The 17799-nt window shown below is 38.8% G+C and overlaps 2 protein-coding genes across 3 annotated transcripts in view; both read left to right on the forward strand.

Annotated features, from left to right (window-relative positions):
• Positions 1-2493, forward strand: part of tcp11l2 (t-complex 11, testis-specific-like 2) — an 8714-nt gene extending 6221 nt beyond the window's left edge. Inside the window, exons 8-10 of the mRNA XM_063501419.1 lie at positions 12-193; positions 274-446; positions 544-2493. Of these exons, the coding sequence (XP_063357489.1) occupies positions 12-193; positions 274-446; positions 544-806 (618 nt within the window). The 3' untranslated portion in view covers positions 807-2493. The remainder of the gene's footprint in view (positions 1-11; positions 194-273; positions 447-543) is intronic.
• A 1011-nt stretch (positions 2494-3504) lies between these two features.
• Positions 3505-17799, forward strand: part of apaf1 (apoptotic peptidase activating factor 1) — a 46371-nt gene continuing 32076 nt past the window's right edge. For both annotated transcript variants that reach the window (XM_063460458.1, XM_063460459.1), the window contains exons 1-21: positions 3505-3652; positions 5233-5414; positions 6096-6285; positions 6505-6702; positions 6968-7157; positions 8022-8134; positions 8245-8376; positions 8603-8841; positions 8995-9162; positions 9398-9529; positions 9850-9963; positions 10688-10872; positions 11080-11206; positions 11453-11578; positions 11683-11823; positions 12098-12223; positions 12631-12777; positions 14203-14331; positions 14456-14581; positions 15651-15770; positions 15902-16027. In XM_063460458.1, the coding sequence (XP_063316528.1) occupies positions 5271-5414; positions 6096-6285; positions 6505-6702; positions 6968-7157; positions 8022-8134; positions 8245-8376; positions 8603-8841; positions 8995-9162; positions 9398-9529; positions 9850-9963; positions 10688-10872; positions 11080-11206; positions 11453-11578; positions 11683-11823; positions 12098-12223; positions 12631-12777; positions 14203-14331; positions 14456-14581; positions 15651-15770; positions 15902-16027 (2973 nt within the window). In that variant the 5' untranslated portion in view covers positions 3505-3652; positions 5233-5270. The remainder of the gene's footprint in view (positions 3653-5232; positions 5415-6095; positions 6286-6504; positions 6703-6967; positions 7158-8021; positions 8135-8244; positions 8377-8602; positions 8842-8994; positions 9163-9397; positions 9530-9849; positions 9964-10687; positions 10873-11079; positions 11207-11452; positions 11579-11682; positions 11824-12097; positions 12224-12630; positions 12778-14202; positions 14332-14455; positions 14582-15650; positions 15771-15901; positions 16028-17799) is intronic.

Consider the following 17799-nt stretch of genomic DNA (forward strand, 5'->3'; position numbering starts at 1 on the left):
TTCTCCATTAGACGTGGATGACAGATGAGATCCGTCTCCAAGAGATTCAGTGGCAGCTTCAGCAATGTCAAGCTGTGAATGAGGTGCTGCTCATTGTCTACAGCACAATTGGGGGGCCTATCCAGGGTCTACCATCCCTGTCTGACCGCCTGAAGAGGATGATCAGTGTGCTGCTGGATGGGATGCACAGATCGTCAGTACCTTTGTGTCAAACTACTTTCAGACATATCTGTCTCAAACTCCATCTTAAACTGATTTTTTTTATACCTATAGGGACTTTAACCTAGAAGAGTCACTAGAGGGCATCAGTGCTCAGATCTGCTGTGAGCTTAACAAGTCTTTAACAGAGAGGAGCTATCCTGCACTGACCCCAGCGCTGCAGGGCACCCTCACAGGCCAGATTTGCAACATTACCCAAAAGGACAATCCCATCCGAACCCTAGTTGGTAAGAGAGAATAAGCTGAAAGACTAACTTCTTAAAAAAAAATTTTAGTTGAGAAATTGATGTAATTGACTAAACGCTTGCTGTGGTTTTTCTGCAGAGGACCGTGTGCAGCAGTACTTCATGGCACTCATTTCTGACCCAAAACCTCAGTCCAAAATTGAACAAGTACCAGCTGGTTTGACTGCTATCAAGCCTGAACTAACAATAATTGGGGCAAAGTTCATCTCCCTGGTCAACTACAACAAGACAGTCTATGGACCTTTCTATGCTGACATCCTGAGGAAGCTGATGTTCAGCAACAGCCAACCAGCAGCAACCCCTCCTCAGAACACAGCTCAGGACTCTGTCACCCACAATTAAAATGAAAATATCATGCAGTTGAAGAAGACTGTTTTTCTACTAGACATAGGTAAAGCAAAGGAGGTGGGGAGTATCTGTGTCGACTAAAACGTATTTGAGCAGTATCAAGCTGGTTGTTAATACACAAAGAAAACAAGAAAAAGTCGAAGCTATAGGAGGAGGAAGAGAAAGATTTTCAGTAATGGGATGTCAATGCATGGAGTGAAAGAAAAAAGAGAAGAGGAAAGTGGGTCATTGTGTCACGCAGCTTCTGCAGCTGTGGTTTTGTCATTACATTTGGCAGTAAAAGCACAGCAGTGTAGTTATCACATGCTCAGCTTTAAATGTGACTCCTTACTTTACCATAAATGCTCAAACATATTTTTCAGCAATATTTAGACAGTAACACAGTTGTTATAATTTTACCTCAGTACCCAATCAGTTTAATTTTATTTTCATTATTTGATTTTTCAAAAAGTGCTGACCTAAGCTCAGCTTTTATTCAATGGCTTGAACAAAAATATGGTGTTACTATATTACATAGCCATATACTTAAGAATTAATCCAGCTGCTTATGTCCTTGGTCACTTCCTCAATAAACACTAGTGACCCAGTGCCATTGGACTGCCTCCACCATGTTTTACAGATATAATAAACTTTGGAAAATGAGTTGTTCCAAACGTTGTCCACAGGTTGACTTCAGGTTCAGCTGTCCGAACAATACTTATTATATGTATTACCGAGCTAAATTCCTGAACCCTTTCTCCAGTTTAGATGTAAAAGCCCCGTAAATCCTCACTTGAAGCCCGGTAAACAGCAAAAATAACAAATCCCTTGTCAGTGCTTCCCTGTGAACATTTAGGACTTCAAACCAGATAACCAGTATTAGCTACAGTAATCCATTTCTGTACCTAATGTTGATACCCCCCATTTCATCATTGTGTCTGTAGTCAAACTCCTTGAATTTTGGAGGCAGTATATAAGAACAGAAGGGCATTTTAATATGTATAATGCATACAGCAAGCTTTATAAAACACAGATGGAGAGGTTTATATAGAAAAGTAGCAGAGTAGAATTTCAGATTCTTTACATATAATGTTATCACCGTTAAGTACTAAGGTAACAGTATAACTGTTAACTACAGTAAAACTGACAATAAGAAGTTCCACACTTGAAGATAATGCAAAACATGAGCCCTTTTCCTTGGATTTATTAGTTTAGTTGTTGTCTCTTACCTTTTTATCAGCCAGAAAACGAAACTGTTTGTATCATTTTTAATCCACGCTTAGCTTTGACCTCTGAAAGAAAGTAATGCCAGTTGTCTGCATGAGTTTCTTTGTGTTGGGATTTGTACACTTTAGTTGTTGCTTGACTAATTTGTTGGGGTATTTGTTGCTTGTTGTATGTTCTGTACTTTTATTTGTTAGATGCCAGTGGAATATTAGTTATGTTGATTGGTTATATTGTTATTTGCTTGTTACATTTTAACGTACTGTTTTGTTTACAGTACATTTGCGCTGGATGTAAGAACACAATTGTGAGATGAAAGGTGCTGAACACAGAAATGAATTTTGTCTCGAAAAGTTTCCAGCGGACATTTGTATGCACAAAGAAAAACATATGTAGTTTTACATCAGTTTACATAAGAACATGGAGAGTTTTTGTTTCCCTCTGTAACAATGTTAATATAATAAAACAACAAAATTGAGTATGTGGTGTTAATTTAATGATTAAACCTTATGTAGATATATTTTTTCAAAAGGGTATTAATAGAGGAAACCTAATAGTTTAGACTAGGAATAGGAAGAAAACAGGGTTTAAACCTTTATCTTTAATTTTGTGTTGCTTTTTTCATTAGTTGCAAGTTGAAAACACAAAGCTATAGTGTATTATTGCTATCATTTGGCTATCTGGGAAATGCATGAGACTAACGCACAACTGTTAAGAAAAAAAAAGCTATTTAAGTAAGGATGAAAATTATAATCACCAACCTGCATCCTTAATTAATTAAATACAGACAATAATTTGTATAGATGATAATTTTAGCTTGCATATACTTCATTTTGAGTCTCATTGCACGCAGGTCTGACAACAAGCCTATATGTCCACAGCATTATATAGGTAATCTATTCACAGCTACTTATAATTGTATTATCAGGGCATCAATGTGTACTGGAGTAAACAAATGCTCTCATCACTTGCTGTCACCAGGCAGCAATGTTGCCTTCAAGTGCAGCCTGGACGTAGATGAAAATCGAGGTGTCAAAGGATTTTTAATTCATAAATCTATTTCGTCTAATATGGCGTCTAATTGTGCAAAGTGTTTGAACTGTATCATGAATTTAGTGGGTAATACCACACACTAAAATGTTTTTGATTAAACAAGACAGAGAAAGTACAATAAATGATGCTCGTTTCTCTACTTATGTCTTATAGTAACGCATAATAACTCTTATGTTACGCAAATTTACCATGAAAACACCGCCGTTGGAATACGTATTTATATGACTTTATCGTTGGAAAATATTTGTAAAGCCTAACCGTTTTAACTGAGCGAACGCAAATATATACAACACACGAGAAGTATTTAAACGTCGCATCAGTTTGCCCAGCTACACATTCTTCCAAAGCGTGAGCTCACCGGTCACGTGGGCTAGAGCTTGCCAAGCAATTGGCTGCTTCACGCCGGGGCAGTTGTTTTTGTTGTGAATCAGGAAGCTCTTCTTTCAAAATTGGGTGTGTAGTAACGCGTTAACACGGAGAATTAAAACCTCCTTTTAGTGACTGGGTTATTTAAATCGTGACTTGATATCGAAGCCGCATACAACTAAACAACCACCTTCTTCGCTGAAGACTAGACGATATTCGTAAGTATCAGCTAGTGGCTACCTGACTTTCTTTGTTTCATTTACTTCAAGCAGTCGGAGTAGGTTGAACTTCCTAACAAGTGCTGGATTGGGCTTGGTTTGTGAATATAACGCTAGAAAAGATGTCGACTAAGAATTAGTCAAGTTTAGTCTTCATTAGCACTAGTGAAAGTTCATTTTGAGCTGTCAAAACTAAGTACTCCTACTATTTTTAATAACAGATGGTAACCTATACCCCAGTGAATGCGTTATCAGCTCTTGTATTTTCACTTTTGATCTCTTCCTGTTTCGTTTCTTCTTTTTGTGTTATTGGAACACAGATATCTGGACATTAAAGACTGTTTTCACACACTTTTGTGGCTTTGAGGGTATTTTTAAGGTTTTAGACTACATTCTGCCGTTAAAGCCTGCTAACAAATTTTATTTTTAAACAGCAGGAAACCTTTAAAGCTTGACGAATACATAACCTTCAAGACTGATCAGTTCACACATATACACAATCACAAATACATCTGTATATAGCAGGGGCATGATGACGTATTGAGGACATATGTCAGGCGAGTTTTAGGAAAAACAGTACATGTATTACAATAGAAACCAGTTGACTCACAGGCTTGTCTCATTAAACATGCCCATCAGTGCCTCTACAACCATGCTGTGATTTTTATTTTATTTTGTTTTTATTTATTTATTTTTCCAAACTAACAAATACTAAAACTAACAATATTTACTCTGTTTCTACTTTAATTCTCCTTATTCAAAAACCGTTCTATTAGTTTACCTTTTTTTTTTTTTTTTTGCAGAAGTCTAGTTTTTATTTTTATTTAGTTAACTAAGCTGTTTTTTCCACATCTATTTTTTATTTTTTATATTTTTTAGTTTAGTTTTAGTTAACTACAATAACCTCGATATACAGGTATATGTTGAGCATTTTGCAATTTTTTTTTTTTGCAGAATAATACAGAAAAAGGTGCTTGTGGAAATTTCAAACTTATCAGTGCAATACTCTTTGGACTAGAGCTGTCTTAAAACTACATTGCATTACAGAGAAGCCATCATTTCCTATTAAACTTACAGATAATATTTACATAAATATTTGTATTCCCCATGTAAATGGTACAGTACCAGTACTTGGATTGGTACTTATTTAATTTAATTTGTTACTTAATTATTATGTTTGGGGGGGGGGGGGGGGGGGCACTATTGGATAGTTTGAGTAAAGAGAAGATGGCAGAAAGAGGAAGAGGAAGACATGCAAGCCGCTGCATTTGGCCTTGTAGCATGTGGTTGCCTGCTCAACCACTGAGGTAATCGAGTGCCCCCGTAAGTGCTGTTTAACCTAAAATTCATTCAGTCACATTTACATGAAAGAGTTGCACAAACTCTGGGGTTAGTATCTTGCTCAAAGATATTTTGACATGCAGGTTGGAAAAGTTGGACATCTAACCACCGACCTTCTGATTAGTAGACTACCCACACTACCTCCTGAAGATGGAACAATAAGAAATACATGCCATGCCAAAAAGGATGGACAGATCCACAATTTATTAAACTCCGCATTTTTTTCCAATAACGTGCAGTGCACCGAGATCCTGTATGGTTGGTGTGTGGTGCAGAAATGGCGCTGGAGGAAGGGGCACGGAGCTGTCTGCTGCGTTTCCGCCAAAAACTGGAGGAGGACATTAAGCCCAACTACCTGATGGATCACATGATCAGTGATGGTGTGATGACTGTGGAAGAGGAGGAGAGGATCACGACTCAGGTGAGCTTCTGGTGGTTTCTACATTTTCTAGAATTAATACTGTGGTCAATGAAAATATTACTAGACATTACTGAAGCCCTGTCCTCCTTTCCTCCTCTCAGACTTTATTGTCCATGTATTGAGTCACCCTCCTCCTACCTTTATTTACTGATTCAGGTCTTTGTTTTCACACTTGTGTTGACTTTGCCATTTTCTGTGGACACAAGACATGACGATAACTGTAGATAACTCATTTTCCCCTTAAGGTTATTTAGTAATACATTACCTTGGATTTCGCCATAGAGAAGCAATACTGTGTCATTAAAATGATGTTCCGTTAAGTAACTGAGGCATACATGAACAGAATGCTTTTTGGCTGCTGTAGAAATCAAACTAACAGAAAAACCAATAAGTGTGTACTATTTTAATGTAACTTTACATTCTCTTTTTAAATGATTAATAATACAACTGTTTTCCAACCTTTGCCAACATTTTGCCAACATGGGATTTTCCCACTAGATGATGCAACTGGTTGATTTCTAGAATACAGCTGGCTTAAACCATGCAGAAATGTTGTAACATGAACAATCTTTTTTGTGGAATGTATCTCAGACTCCTAAGATTTATTCAAAACATCGTCTGGTATGGTTTCTACCAGATCATAACATTTCACATTCTCATCTCTGATGTTTCTGTCTTCAGCCTACCAGGAAGGATCAGGCCGGAGCACTGATAGAGCTCTTGTTGAGAAAGGACAGCCTTGCCTACATTTCTTTCTACAACGCACTGGTCAAAGAGGCATATGACGATTTGGCCAGTTTGCTCCATAGGGATCTGCCGGACATCTCATTGAATCCACATAGGGGCTCTTCTGACGGCTCTGCAACTTATGGTAAGAAGTAGGAAGCTGTGGGTGAGGATAGCGGAGGTTCGATAGGTTGTGCTGTTAGTGTGTGGGAGTTCATGAGTGCTGGTAGGAAAAAAAAAAGGATGTGCAGAGTCTGCTTGTTGTGTGGGAGTTGATCTTGATCCTGACTTCTTAGTATTAAACTTAGTGTTGTTTTTTGTATGATAACTCTTCAAACACTCACAGTTTTGCTTTGTTTAACAGTTCAGTCAATGCTTAGTGAAGGCGGCATCCCACAGAGGCCTGTAGTGTTTGTCAACAGGCCAGAGCTGGTGAACCGGGCCAGGGAGAAGCTTTACCGGCTCCATAAGGAGCCCGGCTGGATCACTGTCTTTGGCATGGCTGGCTCTGGGAAGTCTGTCCTAGCTGCTGAAGCTGTTAGAGATCATGGAATCATTGAAGGTGAATATTTGACTGATATAAAGCACTAACTATCTATATGAATTAGTTTGAGGCAACGAATGAAACTGAGAAATGAAAAGCTTAAAACAAAATAGTTTTCGTAATCGTTGATGTACTTCTCTGGGTCTCTGACTATCATAGATCACTAATGGACTCAGCTAAGATGATGTTGTCGCTAATGATCCACGAACTGACAGATAGCAGTTACTTCTCTGTAGTTTGACAACTCTTGCTCCTTTAACTCTTTCTTCCTTCTTATCTCCAGATTGCTTTCCTGGAGGCGTCCACTGGCTGTCCATCGGCCAGGTGGACAAGCCAGACCTGCTGGTTAAAGTTCAGTCATTGTGTTTTCGTCTGGAGCAGAGCCTTGATTCCCAGCCCCTCCACCGTCCCCCAAACTCTCTGGATGAAGCCAAGGAGCGTCTACGCTTCCTCATGCTGCGCAGATATCCAAGGTCACTATTTAGTAATCATATGTGATCTGCCAATTTTTTATTTATAATCTTAAGTTTAACATGAAATACTTTAAATTTAATCAATCAAAATGACAGAAGTAATATGTATATAGAATAAGTTAGTATATCATTTACATTAGCCATGTCATTCTAATATCGACATGTACAAGTAAAATAATAAAGGATGTAAAAAATAATTAAAACAGAAAGCTACAGTATACATGTAAAGTATTTTTAAAGTTACTGAACCAGATGAATTGTGTCGGTCAACAACGCCAACATTATTATTTAAGTCAAGTCAGATGTAGTTTATTGGTGAATTAGGTTTTATGTATATACCACTGATTTAAACACCGCAGGAAATATAAACTGAGACATTTGAACTGCAATAATACATTAAAAACAATTCAAATTTAAGTTAAAAGAAAGTTTTAAAAAGTTAAAGACAACAACTTTAAAAATTCGACTGACATTTTTGGTAAAGATGAATTATTTCGACGGGGTGGGGGAAATAAAATAACTGTGTAATAAATGTATCCTATGTCACCGAACAAAATACCTTGGAAAGTTAAAACTTTTACTAAAAAAGAAACTTGGTTACATAGAAAATATAAAAAAATGATGTGTTCAGTAACTCTAAATCTGCGTATGGAAAAATAGAAGCTTAAAGGTAAAATGAATGCAGATGGTTTCATCTGCTGAATGTTGTCTAACTGCTCTGCTGCGACAGATTGTTCATCTGAAAGTGAGTAAGTGGTGCAGCCACAGTCATTTGGATGGTATCTACGTCAGCAGATGCAAACAGTCAGCTGATTAAAAAAGCAGCAGCTGTGACAAATTCCTTCTTTCTTTTGTGTTTTTTAGATCTCTGCTGATTTTGGATGACATCTGGGATAGTACAGTGTTGAAGGTGTTTGATATCCACTGTCGTGTTCTTCTCACCACCAGAAATAGAAGCCTCACTGATTCTGTTAGTGGTATGTGCTTTATTGTTTTTCTCTGCTCACTGTACAGACTTAAGTGGGTGAAACTTCTGCGATTACTTTTCTGTATACTGAAAAATACTCTGTATTGACTGTTTTTGTAGGTGCTAAGCACGAGGTGGAAGTTGAAAGCGGTTTGGATGAAAACAAGGCCTTGGAGATCCTTGCTCTGTACACTAGAATAAAACTGCAAGCACTACCTGAGGAGGCTCGCAGCATTGTCAGAGAGTGTAAAGGTATGTATCCTGAAACTGACTAATAAAGAAATCTAAGAGAAGCCTAGAAGATGTCTTTGCTAATATGGGTGATGTTATTTTTATAAGAAAACATGGCTAATTTCGATTTAGTTGTTGCTTTCTGGGGAAACAAATCAAGCTTTGTGACGATTTAGGTCTCATATCATTTTTAGGGTCATGTGCTTTTAAAAAAAACACATTTCTGTTTCCTCGCCCCTCATGTCAGGCTCCCCTTTGGTGGTGTCTCTGATCGGAGCGCTGCTCAGAGAAAAACCAAACCGCTGGCGTTACTATCTCTGCCAGCTGCAGATGAAGCAGTTCAAGCGTATAAGGAAGTCATCATCTTATGACTATGATGCCCTGGATCAGGCCATGGCTGCTAGCATCGAGGTACTTCCTGATGAGCACCGAGACCTCTACAAGGATCTTACTGTGCTACAGAAGGATGTCAAAATCCCTGCTAAGGTTTGTCTGCACAAAAGGAGATTGTTTATGATCCCTGTATTTTCTGACACAGTGACATGACATTTTAAATTTTAATGCTTTTTGCAGATTAATGGCATATTATTCTTCCACAAGGTTAAGAACGGTTAATTGTGTTGTTCTTTCTTCTCCCAGGTGCTGTCTGTTCTTTGGGATCTGGAACCTGAGGAGGTGGAGGACATCCTGGAGGAATTTGTTAACAAGTCTCTGCTTTTCATGGACAATAACAGTAAACCCTACCTGTACTACCTTCACGACCTCCAGATAGACTTCCTGTTGGAGCAGAACCGAACGCAGCTTGAGGTCAGTCTAAAGGCATCCTTCAACTGAAGTGGGCAGTGATTGTCAATTAAGCTACAAGTTTTAAAAGGCCAGGCTAACTAATTAGCTACATTAGGTTTAAATTAGCTCTAGCATAAAATCAAAGCTATAAATCCAATGTCATTATCAGATGCATATTCTTTAACCCAGCAAATATGGTTGTTAGCTGTTGTATGTGTGCTTATTTGGGTTTTCTGTGTGTTGCTGTGTTAAACAGAGCCTTCACACTAAGGTGGTGCGTCAGTACCAGCAGCATTACAGAGATGGTCCCCCCACTTCAGGAGACGAGGAATCTCTTTACTGGATCCGACATTTGACCTACCATATGGCCAAAGCCAACCTTACCCAGGTAGAAGTGATAATTATTTTATTTTTCTTTTAAGTGTGTTTGAACCTAGTAATTCATTACAGTGCTGAACAATGAAATGGCTTTCTCATTTTCTGTTCTACAGTATGGGAAACCATTTTTATTATATATAGATAGATAGATAGAGATCTACATATATACATAAGTTAAAGTAGACCAGACTGCACAGCCCTATGCAGTGTTTTAAGATGACGTATAAGTGAGAAATAATAGCAGGGTTTTATTTCTTCAGTCTACCTTTTTTCTCACGTCTCTGTCTCTCTGTCTTTTTCTCTTTTGGTTTCTGATCATCTCATGTCTAGGAGCTCTACTCCCTCATGTTCTCTCTCAATTGGGTGATCATCAAAGCCAAGATAATGGGTCCAGCTCATCTCATCAATGACTATGTGGAGTATGGATCCATTCTGGACCAAGAGGTCAGGACATAAAAAAATGGCCACTGTGTCTATTGCCCTTTTCACATATGGGATACACGTATGCGTTCAGTTATGGGTCACTTTTACCTTAATATTCATCACTACCACACAAACCTTTGGTTTCTATGTGTAAGTGGTTTTTCATGGCATAAGATTAGTTGAGTAGCATGATGCAGAGCCTGAAGATAATTGTTTGTTTTTTAAATTTTCAGTCATATTTTCAGTGAGCGAAGCAACTCACAAAGATGCATGAGAGATATGTGCAGACTGCAGGAATTATAAACTTGTGCATACCTATCTGTTGCATCAAATTAGTGAAAATGACAGTGTCCTTGATGCTTACATTTCTGATCTCCATGTACAAAAAAGAATAATTCAACAAAGAATGAGAGTGCAGCTCATTCTACCTCATCTCGAGGAAAAATACAGGTTTAGACTCCGTCTGTCTTTCATGTACTTTGTGGATTAAATGAAAAGGTTGACCTTTAATTTTCCTGCCTCCATTTTTTTTATTATTATCACATTTTCACTTTCTAATTTTCATCTTTGCAAGAGAACATGCCATGGTGCATAATAGCAATTACTTACCAATCAAACTTTTGCGATTTAAGTTCTTAGTGAAGAATAGTAATGATAACAAGTGACAAGCTTTGGGTAGTTGCCCTTTAATGTGACCTGGTGTTTGCAGTGGACTCAAGTATGCTTGTGTTTTCTTTGCTTCCAGAACAGTGAAGTGCGCAGTCAGTTCCAGGAGTTTCTGTCTCTGAACGGCCACCAGCTCGAGCAGCGTCCTTTCCCTGATGTTGTGCAGCTTGCTCTGTCTCAGCCGCCCAACTCCGAAGTCTACAAACAAGCTCGAGTGCAGGCACAGAACCGGACCAAAGCTGGGAAACTCTACTTTGACTTGGTGTAAGAAAGCAAGCATTTTATATGGTGTTCTCTTTATAATGGAGATATTTCGAGTTGCTTTTTACATTTCATTATTAGTTAGTTTGTTATTGAATTATATTCAAGATAGAATATATCTGAAATTGTTATTATTTCCATTTTAATGGTGTGTACAAGCTTTGAACGCCTGCTTTTACTGTTTTGTGTGTGTCGTGTTTTTGAATACAGGAATAAGAGCGGTGTAGACAATCTGTCTCGTTTGGTGATTCACCCCCACCAGGGCTCCATTTACTCTGCCTGCTTCTCGCAGGATGGAACCAAAATTGCTTCTTGTGGAGCTAGCAAGACACTCAAGGTACCATTTCACTGGCAAAGCATCAAAAGCAACAGCAGAATGGACCAAAATGCAATCATTAACTAGAATTGTTCAGCTCTCTGAAATCTAGAAATAGCTTCACTAACACTTTGTCGTAACCATTGTTAAAAGCTGTAAATTCATAGTTTATTAAACTTTAGTCAGGAGTTTTTTAGTGTTACATGAGGAACTCAGTATTGTACTGATGAAACGTGGCTTTGCTGCCATCTTTGCAATGGTGTGCAGGTGTTTAAAAGTACCTCAGGTGAGAAGCTCATGGAGATCTCTGCCCATGATGACGAAGTGCTTTGCTGTGCCTTCTCCCCTGACGGCCGTCTCTTAGCAACCTGCTCTAGTGACAGAAAAGTCAAGGTACACAGTCCACAGCACCATTATGACTATGTTATGATTAAGAAATAAGCGAGTAAAATAACACAGAAATCTGCCATGTTATCGTGATGTTCTTGACACTGCAGGTGTGGAATGGAGAGCGAGCAATGCTGCTTAGGACGTTTGAAGAGGAGCACGAAGAGCAGGTCAACCACTGCCAGTTTACCAACACATCAGGGCGCCTCCTTTTGGCCACCTGCTCCAATGACGATATTCAGAACGTCAAGGTTTGTCTTATTTATGCTTTAGATTTTGTTTTTAAACTTCTGACCTTTCGTGTTCTACTTCCATCAATTCATCTATTAATTTTCATTGTTTATCCAGTTCAGAGTCTCGTTTGTGTTAGAATCTATCCCAGCTGTCATAGGGAGAAAGGCCTGGACAGATTGCCAGCTAACACATGCACATAAAAACACAAGGAAAAAAGGGGCTAATATGTTATGTAATGTGTTAGCCAGTTTTTTTTTTTAATGCCACACTGCATTTTCTTTGCTTCATTAGTTGTGGAACCTCAATAAGCCATCCTCCCAGAACACCATGTTTGGTCACTTTCAACCAGTCAACCACTGCTGTTTCTCTCCTGATGACAAGTATCTGTCAACTTGCTCCAACGATGGTACCCTTAAGGTGACTGCCATTAGTCCTGATACTTGCTTTCTTTTTGATACGGTAACACACACTGAACTAGAAATAATTATTAGCGGGTGAAGTGCTCTGACATATACACTGTTTTTGTTTAATTCAATCTGAAGTGACGGATTTAAATGGTAAAGATTTTTTTTTCTTAAATATGTTTTTGGACTTTTGTTGGACAACATGTTTCCTAGTCATGAGTTTACAGTCTCAATAGTTTTATAATCCCTGAATTAAAACATTTGATTCTAGAAGAACTTTACTGCAACAAAATAGGCAAATGATGGTACTCGCTTTCTATTTAGATCATTTATTAGTAACTAAATTTAGAAATATACTGATATGCGTTACATACCTTGGTCTTGTAATGCATTGACATGCATGATTCTGCATGTTTGCAGGTATTTGAGGTTTCTTCTGCCAATGAATGGAAGACAATCAATGTAAGTGACATGTTTACAGACAACAAGGAAGACGTCTTTGTCAAGTGTAGCACCTGGACTGCCGATGGCAAACGCGTCATATGTGCTGCCAGAAATGCTGTTTTGGTGAGCATTTATCATTGTAAGCATGCTGCTGTATGATCTTGTATGCTGTTTCTTTTTTGTAGGTGGTGCTAAATGTTTGATAAAATTGGGTGCATATGGTTTGGATATTGTTCATTATCTTAACGGTTTCACGCTGTACTGATTAAAAATTGAACACACATTCACTCTATCCTCTTTGCCCTTGATGTTGGTGTACTGTTTCATTGAAGGAGACAGGAAAGAGAGCTTGTTTGTCTTCTAGAGAGTCTAAAGAGTGTGTCTTGGTTATAAATGTGCATATCCCCTCCTCTCCTGAGTTTTCCAAAGTCAGCCAGTCTTGTCTTGTTATCAGCCTCACTCTGTTCCCTACATCTTCATTTATTTGTATTCTGGGAACCCAAACACAGTGAAGATTGGATAGTTTCTTTTACTCTAAGGTGACTGAAAGGAGAGGCTTTATAAACTTGAGGTAAATTGCAACATTAATCTTAAGGCATGAAGAAAATCTTTTTCTTTTTTTCAATGCAAAGCACAAAGTTATTGTAGAGCACATTAATACATTGGTATACTTGATATTGTCAAATGACCTTTGAGCTTAACACAAGTTGCGTAAGTTGCGAGTTGGGGCCTCCATGGGTCGGACTTGTTTGTCCAGCACATCCCACAGATGCTCGATTGGATTGAGATCTGGGGAATTTGGAGGCCAGGTCACGGACCAGCCTTCGCCTTCTAACCTGCATCACTGAGCATCAGCTGCCCATGACCCTGTCGCTGGGTGACTTGGATCAGTTTTGTTATTTACTGACCACTGCAGAGTTTTGGAGATGCTCTGACCCAGGCGTCTAGCCATCACAATTTGGCCATTGGTCAAACTCGCTTAAATCCAAACACTTGTCCATTTTTCCTCCTTCTAACACATCAAGTTTGATGTATAATATATCCCACCCACTAATAGGTGCCATGATGAAGAAATAATAGTCATAATGTTATGCTTGATTGGTATAGCTTGTTGCCCAATAGGCATTGAGTTTGATGTTTGCCTAGACTGAATACTAAAGATGGCCATGGCCACTAACTGGCCTGTCTTAAGCTTGGCATTTTGGCCTTTGCTGTTTTAGGTTTTTCGAGCCGGACCTGACCTGTTTGTACAAATTGGTGGAGCGCTAAGTTCTCAGCTATTGTTAGCATTGCATGGGATGCATGTAGGTACACTGCAGAGATACAAATATTTGCTAATTAGTGATAACATATAAATTAATGAAATATTCAAAGAATCAAAGAACTCACCGAGAATAAAACCAGGAGAGACAAAAAACTGGGAAAGCCATGTTTTGTGCTTCTCCATTCTTTTAATTTCAATGTGTTATTTGTACAGTCGTAGCAGCTTTTGACATGTTGAGGAGACAGCAGGTGCTGATTTGTTGTCTGTCTTTTATTGTTTCTCAGGTCTTTGATGTAGAGACATCAGACATGTTGTTTGAAATCAGGACCAGTCGAATGAGCACAGTTCAATACTGTCACGCCTGCCCCACCAGTAACCTGCTGGCCATTGCGTTTTCAAACTATGCTGTTGAGGTATCTCACTATATATTTAATGTCTCCTTTTTTATATAAAATTCCAAATTTTGTATGTAAGTATGTAAAGAAAATTCTCAATAATACTACTAATAATAAAAATAAATAAATGTTTGTGTTCCAGCTGTGGGATCTCGAAGCCAATAAAAAGATGGCAGACTGCAGTGGCCACCTAAGCTGGGTGCAGCGTGTCCAGTTTTCTCTTGATGACTCACAGCTGCTCTCCTGCTCTGATGATCAGACCATCAGGGTAAGACTAAGTGTGTGTGATAAAGCTGCAGTATAACAGTATGGAGAGAGGCTGTCAGTGTTGTTCTAATTGCTTATTCTGACAGTAAAATTAACTTCACAAGTTGACTAATTACACTATGTTCCCCCTTGCCAGCTGTTTCAGTTCTTAATGAGCAGTGCTCAGGGATGGTGATGTAACTGTACAAAAGGTATCTGGTCTTTTTTATGTGAATGAAATCAATGCATTTAGGCCATGGCAGAAATAGAGATCTAACAGTTATTGTGCTGTTTTATGAAAGAAAAAGAGTCCTCTATAGCTGTTGCTTTGACTTGCTTTTAAATGACTTCTCTGTTATTTGGGTTACATGAAGATGGCAAAATAAATTATTTAACAGGTTTGTCTTGACTCATTGCTCTCTAAAACAAAATAATATGTATCATAAACAACTTGAAGACAATGTAACATGAAATATCTCTGCAGTTTAGCCTTTCGGGTGTTTTTTACAGTCTTTATAGCTGCTGTTTTTCAAACAAGGTGGCAAAACTGTCCCTGACAGTCCACAACTACAGGAGAGCCTTCTGTACATACTGCTTATTAGGGGTGAGAGAAAAATGTCGATACTGCAGTACATCATCTCACTTCAAACTGAGATCGCTATGCTGGCACCAGATATTGATCGTGACACACAGCCACAGACTCACAGCCACAGACTCGCAAGATGAAAAGCAGTCACTCCTGTTGTTATAAACTTAGCAGGGCAATAAATTGCAGGTCACACTAGGGAAAAGGTGGGATAAACAGACATGTTGACAGTGTCCTCTTTCATCAAAAAGAAAAATCCTGACCTGCCGTGGCAAATATCCTGCAAGAGAAAAGAAAAGTACTTTGTGGCTATGTGTAGATTTGACTTGTTTTCACCAGAAACCCTCATCTTACCTGCCAAGAAGATGCCAGTGACTTAAATATTGCCACAACCGTCAATTTATTCAGTTTTCTTTTCTGTTTTTTTGTGGTGACATTGCATATATTCAACTCTAACTCTGGGTTATTATGTTAGATTTACATATCTTGTTCGTTCTGTTTTAAGATATGGGAGACCAAGAAGGTTCACACATCCTCAGCCATCCACCTGAAGAGAGATTCTGACGTTCTGTTTAATCATGACGAAATCATAGTGTCAGCTGCAGATAACTGCAACAGACTGCAGGTGAGTTGTTAGGAAAGTGGATATATCAAAGTGCATTGAGTTTTTTTTGTGGCAGGAATGTGAAGCTGTAGTATTTTTGTTGGTTGGTACAGTGATTAAAAAAAAAAAATATGCGTGTCTGTGTGTTTTAGGTGCGTGATGGTAGAACAGGATCGGTGCTGTTCCAGTCAGAGGAGAAGTCATCCAGGATCCGGTGTACCTGTATCTGTCGGCAGCCCTCTGCTGTTGTCCTGGGGCAAGAAGATGGCACTGTGCAGGTAGATTAGACAGATTCTTACATTACTGAAGGACATAATAAATTGCACATAAAACAAGCATATCGAAAGTACACTCACTTTCAGCTTTATTTGGTACAAATTGCTAGTGCCAGGTTGAACTCTCTTTTCAGAGATTTTAGTATTCGTAGCTGACCGGAGTGGCATCCAGTGTGGTCTTTTGCTGCTGTAGTCCATGTTCTTCAAGTCTGGATGTGTTGTGTGGTCTTTTTCTTTTTTTAATTCTGTGTAAACTCTAGAGCACTGTGTGGAGGAAATCCCAGTGCTATCATGCACCAACAACCAGACCACGCTGTGTAATGAGTAAATGAAATCACCTTTCATCAAATAATAATCTACAGTGTAATGTTTACTAAAAAGTAATGTTTCTCCTCTTTAACGTGAGTATAAGTACTCAAATACTGCAAATTTAATATATCTTTTTTTTTCCTAATCAAAGAAGCACATACGTGTATGGGCAGGTGTGCGTGTGTCTGTGTCTGTACACATGTAAAAATGTCGTGCATTTGAGTTTAATCTTCCATTCCACATTGCTGTAGGAGGTGTTCTTTCAGGCCGTGTTGAGTCATGAGAGCTGACATTAGCGCTGTCACACTTTTTTTTTATCTGTCCTATCAGCGGTGTGTCAGGTCAGCACCTCTTTCATCTCCTTTTCCCTTGACTTGTTTCAATTTTTAGCCTTTCCTTTTACCTGTAATTTATATTCTCAGTGCTTTTCACTCCTGCTCTCTGTATTTATTTTTTTCCCTCTTTTGTTTTATCTATCTCTTTTTCTTCTTTGTTCTGTCTGTCCCCGTTCTCTCCTTGCTCCACTGCTCTTTGTCTAGCTGATAAATTGCTGTTTGCAGGCAGAGAATGAGATTGTAGTCTGGTGTGTGTGTACTTAATGCATATTCTGCAGCAGTAGAGGACATCCCCCAAAGTTACTGTCCTATATTACAGCACAAACACTCACTCAAACAGGGTCCCCTGACACATCAGAACTGAGGCCAGTCCAGCCCCCTACAGGAGAGAGCAGCTCTAATTAATTAAGAGGTCCTGCTGTCTTAATGAATACAGGAGCTAATGATTTTAATTACAGCTCCTCTCTGGCCCTTCATATGTCTCCCTTCCTGTCTCCTGGGAACAATTTTTGCAACCAGAAATAAAGAAAGAGCGATGATTAGTGATCTGAGACAATACCTGGAGAGAATTTTGATAAATGCAGATGCATACAAACAGTGATATAAACTATATTATATTCCACTTCTCTAGAGTCCAGTGGCGGCTTGCTTTACACCACTGCATCCGATGCTTTGCAATGCACTTGTTGATGTAAGGTCTAGATGAAGCTGCTCACCATGGAAACCCATTCCATGAAACTCGCTGCGAACTGTTCTTGAGCTAATCTGAAGGCCATGAAGTTTGGAGGTTTGTAGCGATTGACTCTGCAGAAAGTTGGTGACCTCTGTGCACTATGCACCTCAGCATCCACCGACGATGCTCTCTGATTTTTACATGGCCTACCATTATGTGGCTGAGTTGCAGTCATAACCAATCGCTTCCACATCATATTTATATATATTTGGCATCTTTTCACAGTACCACGCAGGAAATTATTGACCTCCTGTGAGCGACCGATTCTTTCACAAGTGTGAGTCAGTGGGTTGGGCATTATTCTGAACACTGAATATAATCCGATTCCTGAATCTCAGTTGCAGACATGTTTTCTGTTCTGACACATTAAGAAATGAATGATTTAGGGGTATTTTATT

This window comes from Pelmatolapia mariae, linkage group LG17 (genome assembly GCF_036321145.2).
Source record: "Pelmatolapia mariae isolate MD_Pm_ZW linkage group LG17, Pm_UMD_F_2, whole genome shotgun sequence".
Lineage (NCBI taxonomy): Eukaryota > Metazoa > Chordata > Actinopteri > Cichliformes > Cichlidae > Pelmatolapia > Pelmatolapia mariae.